The 12,132-nt window shown below is 44.3% G+C and overlaps 1 protein-coding gene across 6 annotated transcripts in view; it reads right to left on the minus strand.

Moving 5' to 3' along the window:
* Positions 1–8,159: 8,159 nt before the first annotated feature.
* CYRIB (CYFIP related Rac1 interactor B) overlaps positions 8,160–12,132 on the minus strand; it is a 151,820-nt gene continuing 147,847 nt past the window's right edge. For 5 of the 6 annotated variants that reach the window (XM_061171402.1, XM_061171403.1, XM_061171405.1 and 2 more), the window contains one exon: positions 8,162–8,810. In XM_061171402.1, coding sequence (XP_061027385.1) covers positions 8,747–8,810 — 64 coding nt within the window. In that variant the 3' untranslated portion in view covers positions 8,162–8,746. Of the gene's footprint in view, positions 8,811–12,132 lie in introns of all 6 variants that reach the window. The other variant, XM_061171406.1, reaches the window with a different exon arrangement.

Consider the following 12,132-nt stretch of genomic DNA (forward strand, 5'->3'; position numbering starts at 1 on the left):
GGTGCCACATCCTCCCCCAGGGTCCCAGCCACCCTGCCTCCAGGGAGCTGTTGGCCTGGAGCCTCTGTGCAGGGCCGGGATGCAGCTGCCCCTCCAGCAGCCACAGGTGATTGGGGGGCTCCCCGGGACTGGCTCACACACCCTCTTCTCTCCTTCACAGGATGGCCCCCAGACTTTAGTTGCCTGTCCACATCTGGGGCGGGGGGCACCAGTTAGGCTAGGGTCCTACCTCGGATCAGGATTCTTCCTGGAGAGGCTGTAGAGGCTGGTTCCAGAACAGCCTGGCCTCCATTCACTGCTCCACCACTGACAGCTGGGTAGCTGGGCACGTGCGGCCTTCTCTGTGCTTCCTCCTCCTGTAAAATTACCCCCGTAAAGTGGGTGATAAGAACTCCTAGCTCACGGGATTGTAGCGAAGATTTTAAAAGTTGTACATAAAGTGCTCAGAACAGTGCCTGGCTGCCAGCTATTATTGCGCGATGTTGTTATTATTAATAATAGTATCACTGTTCTGGAAGAAGCTGCCAGACCTTTCTCCAGGTTAACAAAGGACTTGGCTTCCCTGGTGGCGCAGTGGTTGAGAATCTGCCTGCCAATGCAAGGGACACAGGTTCGAGCCCTGGTCTGGGAAGATCCCACGTGCCGCGGAGCAACTAGGCCCGTGAAACACAATTACTGAGCCTGCGTGTCTGGAGCCTGTGCTCCGCAACAAGAGAGGCAGCAATAGTGAGAGGCCTGCGCACCGCGATTGAAGAGTGGCCCCCCACTTGCCGCAACTAGAGAAAGCCCTCGCACAGAAACGAAGACCCAACACAGCCATAAATAAATAAATTAATTAATTAATTAATTTTTAAAAAAAGAGAGAGAGAAACAAAGGACTTGGACAATCTCCCCTTAATTTCAGCTCCCTGCAGCTCTCCTTCAGCCTCAGTTTTCCCATTTGTAAAATGAGAGTGACGGATCAAACTGCTCAGTTGTCACCCAGCTGCACAGTTCAGGGATTCCACTACAGACTGGGGTGCAGGCCAAGGGCTATGCATCTTTGTGTGAGCAGTGGGGGGTGTGGGCACGCACACGCGTGTGTAAGGGCGTGCACAGGGAGCAGGGGAAGCGCCTGAGCACGCATCACAGGCCAGAAGCGGCTCTCCCGCCTCCCAGCTCCCTGCTCCTCCTAGCAGAGCACACCCAGACAGAAACAGACCTCAGGAAGACAGCGCTCAGAGGCAGACAGATCAGCTGGTTTTGCCCACTCTCAGCAGGATCACTTTATATATTCTCTTCTACTGATAAAACCTGTCTAACAATCAAAACAATGGTCATTGTAAAAAAAAATAATAATAGGGGGCTTCCCTGGTGGCGCAGTGGTTGAGAGTCTGCCTGCCAATGCAGGGGACACGGGTTCGAGCCCTGGTCTGGGAAGGTCCCACATGCCGTGGAGCAACTAGGCCCGTGAGCCACAACTACTGAGCCTGCGCGTCTGGAGCCTGTGCTCCGCAACAAGAGAGGCCGTGATAGTGAGAGGCCCACGCACCGCGATGAAGAGTGGCCCCCACTTGCCGCAACTAGAGAAAGCCCTCACACAGAAACGAAGACCCAACACAGCCATAAATAAATAAATAAATAAAATTAAAAAAAAAAAAAAGACCACAGACTGGGGGGCTTAAAAACTAGACCTTTAAAAAAAAAAAAAAAAATAATAATAAAGTTTCAGAAAGGTATGTAAAACATTTTAATCTCCTTAATTCCATTCTCCGGAAATAACCAGTATTGACATTCTGATGTTTATCCTTTCAGTATTTTTTCCATGCATTCATATAAATTATCTTGCAGAAAAATTTGGTAACGTATGTATAGTTTCATAAACTTGCTTTTTAAAAATGTAATATATTATGTGTATGCCATCAAACATTCTCTGTAACATGAGAAGTGAGGTTTTGGGCAAGGGAATCTTTGCAGACCTTACACCAACCCCTGGAAAGCTCTATTCTGGAAATAATGCACCAACGTCACACTCTCACCAAATTTCAGCATCTTCAGTTCGGTCTGGAGAGTGCGGACACGGGCTCCTCCTTGTGGGGAGAGCAAGAACATAGATGCTTTCCACTCTTCATTGCCAGTTGTCCAGTCCATCACATTAATCAAGGCTTTCTTTTTGCATGTTGCTCTTATGGGCTCACAGAGGCCCATGTTTTAATAAGTTAATGAGCCACAAGTAATTTAAAAGGGATTAATGTTCAACTCACATGTCTTAAAGGGCATTAAATGAGTCCACACACATGGTCTGCAAGAAAATCCTCTTTCCTTTCCCAGCCCCTCACCTCCTGCAGCTGCCCCAGCCCCTCTGACCGCCCCTCCGCCTGCCTGACTTCTCCTTAACCCCTCCCATCCCCCTCTTCCTCTTCACGCACCCTCCCCTCCCTGAACTTCATTACACAAACTGGCCAATCTTCTCTCCCAGCAAGAATCTCTCCTTTTGTAGGGGCGGGAATGGACATCCAGTGGCAATGAAAGGCTTCTCTCTTGTGGTCTGGTGAACATAATAATAAATGTTCCATAACACATACATTTTTAAGTTCAACTTTCTTGAAAACTAGCTTCTGCCTGAAATTAGAGGTGGTCACAATTTGAACCAACAATCTAATTAAACCAAACTAGTTCTAGAAAGTGAGAGTTCTAGCAGCAGCAGCAGCATCAAAGATGGAGAAAAATAACGTAACAGAGAGCAAGGGCCCTGAAACCAGTAGATTTAGACTGAGCAGTGGCTCTAGCGGTAGCTGTGTAACCTTAGGCAAGTTTCTTAACCTCTCTGAATGTTTCCTCATCTATAAAACGGGGGTAACAATATCTCCCTATGTTTGTGCCCCTTGAATAGCATGCTTACATACAGTGGTTTCCTCCCTTTATAGGACCTCTAGAGAGCCCACTCATCGGCACTCACAGGATGATCCTTGTCTGAAATCTTTCAGCAGCTAAGTCAGGGGCTCCAGGAGCTGTTAGCTTGGGGCCAGCAGCAGAGCTGGGACAGGTGAGCTGCCCTGTGGCTGTAGGCGTCTGAGGAAGCCGTCTCTCTGTGCATAGGCGCCTCCTCTGCCTTTGACCGCCTGGAGCAGCTCTCCCTTCTCAGGACCTCCCCCAGGCACCTGGGGCACAGCCTGGAAGCCACTGTTGTCTTAGCAGCTATTCCAGGTCAGAGGTGGGACCACAGAGACTGACTTTTACAGATGGGGAGAATGGGGCCTAGGGAAGTCGTAAAGCCAGTGAGTGAGGGGCAGAAAGGGAGCAGAACCCGTACAGTGGAGACTCTCCTCTACACGGACTGTCCTGCGGTCTACCCTCCATGCCCCTGCCCCTCCTCCCAGCCTCTCGCTGCCAAATGCTCCCTGGAGGACCACTCCCCCACCAGACCAACAGATGCCGTTATAAACAGGAAGGGGGGAAGGCAGGCCTCACTGGGAGGATAACACCTGATCAAAGACGCAGGGTATGACCCATCTGCCACCCCACAGGGGGACCAGCCACTGCCAAGGGCCTGGACAGTGCAGCGCCCTCACTGCATTTGAGGAACAGCAAGATTAGCGTGGCCGGGGTTACTTGATGCAGAGTGAAGGAGATGTGATATTTGTGTACATGCACGATGTATGTACAAGGTCTGTCCTCACATCACTGTTTACAGTGACAGTAGTTTGGAAATAAACTGAGTCCCTCAGATAGGGACTGGTTTAGCAAATTATGGTACAGGCATATAATGGAATACCACACAGCATTCACAGAGAATGAGGATGCTGTCTAGGTAAAAACATGGGACAATCTACGATTCTCATTAAGTGAATAAAGCAAAGTATGGAATAGTATATGGAACAAATTGCACTTGGGTAAGGGGATAGGAAGAATAAATACTGGTGACATAAAATTTGAACCCAGGTCTATCCCACTTACTGAAGGCGCACTGTTTCTACTACAACCACAGATTTAGAAATTTTTCCAAAAACAGTACTTGAAAGATCCTGGTGTTTTGTGTCAATATTCAGACCACATACTACTGGGAGGCTATATACCAACATTCGCTATTGCTCACGTGGCTTCCTTCACCCGAGCGCCCTCTTTATACACCCAGAACTCCGCTGCTCTCCTCCATGATGTCCCCACCCGGCACCCATCTTCAGTCCTAGGACACTGTCTAGGTGGGCTCTGGAGAGGTACTTACTATTTACTGACACAATGATGCGAACACTGCTGCAGTTATCACCGTATCGGCGCTCAACGTTTAAAATAATTATGGTACTAGTTTTGGTTTCAGATACACAGTTAATCGCCTGCCCACTCAGAAACCAGTGCTTCCTCACAGTAAGTTTTTATTAATCAGTTATAGGATCTCTAAAGGATCATTAAAATTAGGCAGCTTTCCCTAACACCCTCACAGACTGAGGAAAGTAGTTAGAACTGGTGCTGTGGACAATTCTAGGATCTGTGGAAAACCATACATGTTAATGGACACCTGAAATAGGTTACAATACAAACGTCACGATGGTCATAACAAGACTGGCACTCAGCACTCCTGACGTGCACTGGACAGTACAAGCATCATCGAGCACAGCCCTCAGGGCCACGGTGGGGGGCTAAGCATTTCAAGTATTCTGTTTTATAAATGAGGACACATGAGACTCATCCAAAGGCACACTGAGTTAAACTCAACTCCACCAACTCTGAAGTCTGTGTTTTAATTTAACTGTTTACACCAATGCTGCCTTTTGCTGACAGTATAGACAAGACACATAGTATATGAAACGGAATCAAACGTTAGAGATATTGTCTCAATTCTCATTTTACTGATTAGGAAAATAGAGTTCCAAAGAAGTGATATGGCTTGCTTTTCCTGAGTTTTTTTTTTTTCAATCAAATATTATTTCATGACAGCTGTGCATATAAATGTAGTTGTATTAGCATTAATATTCAAATCCTGGTGGCTCTGAGCTCCCACCTGCATAACTTCAAAGTGTTATCACCTCCCCCAGTTGTTGCTGGGAGACGCTGCAAGTGCCTCACGTGTCCTCAGGAGCAAACCTGACCCGCTCTCCTGCAGAGACTGTGGGCCAGTCAAGGAGGCGCCATGCAGACAGGACCCTCCATCCGGCCTGAGGGGGACTGCCCACCTCGGGATCTGCTCCCTGGCCCCATCCCACGCTGCCACTCGGTTCTAGCACCACACTGACACCGTGTGGGACCTGACCCCAAAGCGGGCCTCCTTGAGCTCTGAGTCTCACCACGACTTTTATTAATGCTTCTCGGTCAGCTTCTGCCCTATCCCCTCTCCCATCTAGGCCAAAACCCAATTCTTCAGGTCAGACAGTTTCCTGAGTTTCTATCTACAGATCTTTGCATTACATCTTCTGGGATCACCACGTAAAGACTGTGAAATATGCTCTGTAAGGGATTATAAGAATTTATGAACTGGCAATTCCTGCAATCTCAAATGGAACCAGTATGGCATTTCAACTCAAAAGACCTGGGTTTGAGCACAAATGCTAATTATCTTTATGACAAGTCTAAAATACTTGGAGCAGTCTTAAAATAGTCCAGAGTGCTTCTTAATCCAAATCTCTAAAGTGAGAAAACAGCCAACTGAAGAGTTCTACTCATCTAGGTGGAGGGCTGCAGAAACAGGGCAGATAACAGATCATCATGGGTATTGTTGGTGGAAGACATGATGCAACGGATACTTTACACTGTGAAGGAAGAGACATGGGGACTGGGGCAAAGGATGAGTAGAGAGATACCGACCGGGCTGTGTTTTAGAGGTAAGAGGGGGTAAAAGGAGGCTGCCTTAGGGTGACAGAAAATTTACCTGCACAGAACGGAGTCACACCTCCCTCCAGTACACAGGGCAGATCCTGCTAATTAATCCTGGTCCTCTTTCCTGATGAGCCCATGGCCGGCCCCATAATCCTTCATTCTGAGGATAGACATGAATAGAGATCAGACTCGGCAGGTGAGAAGATGCCTTTTTGTTCTCTCTGGCTATCTGAACGGCAAATATTAGACCAAATTAAACCCACTTCCTGGCAGCAGAGATGGCGCCTTGTATCACTCTGCAGCACTGTGCTTCCGACACACTAGGTTCTCAAAGAAACCTGCTCTTCTAACTAGATGAGAGATCGGTAAACTTTCTGTAAAGGGCCAGACAGTAAATATTTTAGCCTCTGAGGGCCATATGGCCTCTGTCACAAGAATTCCATTCTGCTGCTGTAGTGCAAAAGTAGCCAAAAGTAACATGTAAACAAATGAGTGAGGCTGTGTTCCAATAAAATTTTATTTACGGGCACTCGAATTTGAATTTCATATATTTTACACATGCCACAAAATATTATTTTGACTTTTGTCAACCTTTTAAAAATGTAAAAACTATTCTTAGTTCGTAGGCTGTAGAGAAACAGGTGGCGGGAGGATTGGCTCACAGACGAGTCTGCTGAGCCCTGGTCAGAGGTTGAGAGATCTTTCCACTTACTCTCCAACGTGCAGATCTCAAACTATGTTAACTGCGAAGGCCGCAGCTGTATTACTTTATCTATTTCAGCTGCAACCTTATTTTTAATTTACGTCATTCACTCCGTTCAAGCACGCACACTTGGCACCTACTTAGATTCGGGCAGAGGGCAAGATCCTTGGGACACTGAAGGGACCTCAGACATGGCCCTTTTCTCAAGTTCTCACAGTATCAGGAAAGAGGTCCAGCGAAATATCAGCAGTGTTGGATGAGATACTTGTATTAGAGTCTTAGGGCTGCCATAACAAGTTACCCTCAACTGGGTGGCATAAAACAAGCTTATTCTGAGTCCCGGAAGCCGTTAAGTCTGAAACCAGGGTGTGAGCAGGGTTGGTTCCCTCCGGAGGCTCTCAGGGAGAACGGTCCAGGCCTCTCCTCCAGCTTCTGGTGCCGCCGGCGACTCTGGGCTCCTCGGCTAGCAGACACCCTGCTCCAATCCCACCTCCATCTTCACACGGCCTTCTGTTCTGTGTCCGTTTCCCCTTCTTTTCTCTTATATTGAGTTTGGGGCCCCATGTAATCCAGGACGGCCTTATCTCCAGATCCTTGACTTAATTTCAACTGCAAATACCCTTTTCCCAAATGAGGTGGCATCTCCAGGTTCCAGGTGCACGTATCTTTGGGAGAGGGGGCACTATTTAACCCATTACAACCATCTTATTAGAAGGTGCCTAGAAGGAGGTGGCTCATGTATATCCCAAAGGCTTCGTCAAAGTGACACAAGCTGGTCCTTGAAAAATGAGAGCTGCTGTTCATCAGACGGACACGTGGGAGAAAGTGAATGACAGGCTCAGGGACCAGCCTGGGACCAGCTCAGGGACCCGAGTTACAGAAGTGTGACACTGCGTGGAACAATCTGAGCAGCACACAGGTGAGCCCGGCTGGGAGCAGGGTGTGGGCGGGAGAGAGTGAGACCAAGGCCAGAGAGGTCAACAGGGATTCCATCAAGAAGGGCTGTGGGCACGGTGACCTGGCACTACTAAGCCATAAGGTTTTGATGGACTCCTCTGGGATTTTCTCCCACAGTTAACTGTTAAACTAGCACGGGTGAACTAGACAACCTTCAAGCAGCTTCTCCGCATCAGGACACTTAGATTTCATGATGACGGTTTTATGATCTTCAAGTAATAAGCATGCGAGTTTCCTACCACTAGTGATCTTGTTTCTCCCAGGGAGTCCCTCGTATACTCACTCTCCTCCCAGTCATAAGGACTGTTCTGCCTCCACACTCTGTTTCAAGTTGCTACCTTCTCGCTCCTGGAAAATGCCTATCAAGCAAGAGTGTAGTTTTCCTTGTTACTACATCCATACAAGAGTAAATCGAGGATAAAAGTCAAGTATGACAAGATCACTAGTCTTACTGCGCTTAGCAAGATTTTAAAAGCAATTAAAATGATAAAAAAGAAAAAAACCCAGCCCTCCCCTAAAAGAAGGAAAAAATATGTAATGTGTATATACATTCCATAAAAATATACATGGGGAAAGCTCCAGAAGCCTAAAAACAAAACATCAGTAAACCAAGCCACACTTAGAAAAATGAAAGCTGATTTTTATTTTATCAACAGCCATTCTTTAAACATGAACATGCATACGTAATATTCTACGCACACATCACAGTTTTTAACATTAGTTAATAAAGGTTAAACACACAACATACATCCTTACAAAAAAAGTCAAAATGCAAACTTAAAACTTTAAACAAAAGTCTTACTAATTTAAAAAAAGTTTGTGTTGGGTACCATTTGTACAACACAGTTAATTTAAACATTTTCATTTTGGCTGCACATGAAAAAAGCGGCAGTAGAAAATAAAGTCATTGAGGGTTTTTAAATAGCAGAATAGGCAGTTTTGCCATGCAGGAGAAGCAATATTAAATATTAGTTTTCAAAAAAAATCCACATTTAAAAATATTTAGTTCAAGTCACAGAATTTTTCTCAGTAGAGACCCCAATGCAATGCATAATTAGCTGCCTTAGATGGCCTGTTTGAAAGGACAACATCCCTTCAGAGTATAACTTTACTGATTTTGGCACAGAAAAGAAGTCTTAAGAACAAGAATATGATTAAAAAAGAGGGAGAGGAACAGAGGAAAGAAATAAAAAGCAAGAGTAAATGAGATAGTAATTGCAATCACTAAAAACTGTGCATTCTCAGTCACTGCAGAATACTGTCTTCTGTCTACAGCAGGTGCTTATTCCAGAACTGTTATTGCAGCATGGATTTAATCTGCTTGGAGGTAGTCTCATCATTCAAATGTTTTGTTGTGTACCTAAAATGGAAAAAACATCAATTTTAGGGAGTTGAAAAACAAACAAACATAACCTGCATCAGGTTCTATAATTATGGTAAGAGAGGCAACTGGCCAGGCAATCTTCTCTCACAAAATTATGCCTTTTCATTCCAGCTTTAACCCTGTTCAGGTCCTGCTAGCTTATGCTCCTCTCACCTTTTAAACAGAATATCCAATGGCTGTTTAACTTATTTAGAACTACCTTGTTGAAACTACCTGGTTAAATTCTAAAGTAACTTCTCACTCAGAGGAAAATAATTGTTGTCCTATATCAGGGGTTGGCAAATCAGAGCCCGTGGATCAAATCCAACCCACCACCTATTTTTGTAGGGCCTGTGAGCTAAGCATATTTTTACATTTTTAAATGGTTGGGAGAAAAAGTCAAAAAACAGTATTTCGTGTTAACATAGAAATTACATGAATTTCAAATTTCAGTGTTTGTAACATTTTACTGGAACAGAGCCATGCTGATTCATTTAGGTACTGTCTATGGTTACCTTCTTGCTACAACGGCAGAGCTGAATAGCTGTGACAGACAACACATGGTCTAGAAGCCTAAAATACTTGCTTATTCTTCGGTCCTTTACAAAAAAAAGTTTGCCAACCCCTGTTCTATTCTGTATTTAAGATAGTTCAACTATGACAGTTCTGTCATATCCCAAAATGTTTCAATTCTCTAAGTGCCTTATTTCCAGGCAGATGTGTTTTGTTTTAAGTACGTAAATGCAAATTAAGAACCTAAAAAAGAATCACTAAGAGTGATTAGTATTTTATGAGAAGATTCACCATAGGATTCTTTTTAATGGCAGAAATTCAATAAGCAGGCCTACTGTGTGTCAGGCACTGTTCCAGGAGCTTACCATCTAGCAGAGGGAAAAAGATGATAATATACTACTCCTACAGAAGGGGTATTAGGAGCAAAAGAGGAAAGTACTGGTGGGGCCTTAGAGACAAAGAAAGACCAGGTCACGCAGACACTATAGGCCATAGTGAAGAGTTTCGAGATTATTCTGAGGTTAATGAAAGCCAGTGGAGGATGCCGAGCAAGGGGGTGATGTGTGATTCCTCTCTGGTTGCTGAGGGGGAAGTGCAGGGAGAAGGAGCAACAGAGGGGCCAGCCAGGGGGCTGGGAAAGGGTCCCAGTGACCAAGGCTTGGACCAGATTAGAAGCAACGGAAACAGGTGCTCAATGCCTGAACGTGGGATACATTTTGGAGATAATTCACACAAAACTTTAATGCTGGATCAGTTAACCTGGTTTACAAGCATTTCACATATTTTTAAGAAATGTATCTCTTTAAGCAGATACACATGGATGGTCTCTCTTTGTTAAAGAAATTTAAACTCAATTCTCATTAGGTTCATTTCAAATCAATTTAAAAATTGAAGAAAGTACCTCAACTCAAGTAAATCCTCAGAGAGTAAAGAGACAAATATGTGCTTTAGTAAGTCTGTGATACACTCTACAATTTTACTCAGAGGTCACCTCCATACTGTTCTCGTATTGCTGAACAGACACCAGCCTGGCACGTAACAGGTACTCAATTAAGATTTGTGGAAGGAAGACAAGAAGCTAAGCAGCCAGCCTGAAAGAAAACTCCATAAGGGAGAATTTTTACACTAAGTGGTAGGTGATGTAGCAAAGACTTAACCTTTCTGTTTTATTTCCCAAGTGCAGATAACGTATATATCGCTATACATAATCCTACTGATGTCAGGAAATAAGAATTTTCAACATCCATTCCTTCATTTCTGTTGTTTCCATCTCCTTTACACAGCTGCACAGTGGAAAGAGCCAAGCAACAGGCACGACAAAATGTCTACTGCAGAGCAAAGCATGACTACTCAGCAGCGGACTGCGCCCTGCAGGAGTGGTGAGCGCTTTCCTCGCTACCCAGATATGTATGAGCTCTCGCTCCTCCCGAGGGATGTGATCACAAGCTTCAGCAGTTCTCAGAGCCTCCTGGACAGAGCCGATCCAGAGGCATGTCGCATCATCACACTCTTATCAAGAAAAGGCCAATGGCATCTAACATATGTGAAAATAATGTATGAACATGTATGGTATTATTTTACTTTATGCATAAACACGAAGTCCTTTTCCAAGTGCATATGACTTTTCTACTGAAGAAAAGCAACTATTATTTACCTTTCTTTTTAAACTTAATGAAGAAGGCAATTATCTAGCACCGAACCTAACTCCCGGCTCTAGCTTTCATTTTCTGTCTCTCTTTTAATCAACGGCACTTGGTTCCATTTCCCCACCTGTAAAATGTAGACATGGCTCGTTGCTTTCTCTTAAGCACATAGTATCAGCTGGTGGGAACTATATCATTACCACAGAAAAGCACTCAAAATAGGCAACGTGTATATATACGCAACTACACTCCTATTTGAAACTTGGCTCTGAGGAAAATGATGGAGTGAGCATCTCTAATAAATAAGCTATTCACTAAAAGAAAATAATGCAGCAAAAATGTGTTCCATTTTGTAGAGGCAGAAATAACAGCACTTGCACAGCACTTTGGGAATTCCAAAATGCTTTCTTAACAGTATCTTCTTTGCTCTGAGTGAAACATATTAAGGGTTAAGTTGCTTTAGTTTGAGCAGTGTTTCTCAAAATTTCAGCATTATCTACAACAGACAGGGTGTTTATCAAATGAGGTGCCTGAGCCCCACCCCAGACCTAATGAAGAGACTCTGTGGAGGTGGTAACCTGGGAATCTGCATGTCCCTTTCCATCCAGATAATTCCAAAGTACACTGAAGTTCAGTCTCATGGTACACCTAAGGCTCAATGATGTAGCATCAAGTATATGGGATTTCAAGAATAAAATCCTGAATTTGAAAATAGATTCCAATGCTTATTAGCTATATAATCTTTAAGCCTCTCAAGAGCTTAAGGTAACTATTGTATGATGGAGATACCCCCAACACCCCATACCCACCACCTACCTCACTAAGCTGTGGTAAAGATTCAATAAAGCCACAGACATGAAATTGCATTGTAAATGTACAGTGACATAAAAATGATACTAATTATAACCACTACTACACAGCAACAAGTATACTGATAAATTTTACAAAACCTCCCAGGTGAAAATTAAGAACCAGACACAGAATATGTGTTTCACTATGAATAAAAACTGTTCAAGAGTTATCTCTGCAACAAACTTTTATTTTCTGATTTCCATTATACATTTGGAAAGAAAACTTAAAACCGACAGGTGGCTCTTGCCTCAGTGGTGCTTCTCTTCCTCTTTCCCTCAAACACAGATTGCTGTGTGGGAGACTTCAGCACC

The sequence above is a fragment of the Eubalaena glacialis genome, chromosome 17 (genome assembly GCF_028564815.1).
Source record: "Eubalaena glacialis isolate mEubGla1 chromosome 17, mEubGla1.1.hap2.+ XY, whole genome shotgun sequence".
NCBI classification, from domain to species: Eukaryota; Metazoa; Chordata; class Mammalia; order Artiodactyla; family Balaenidae; genus Eubalaena; species Eubalaena glacialis.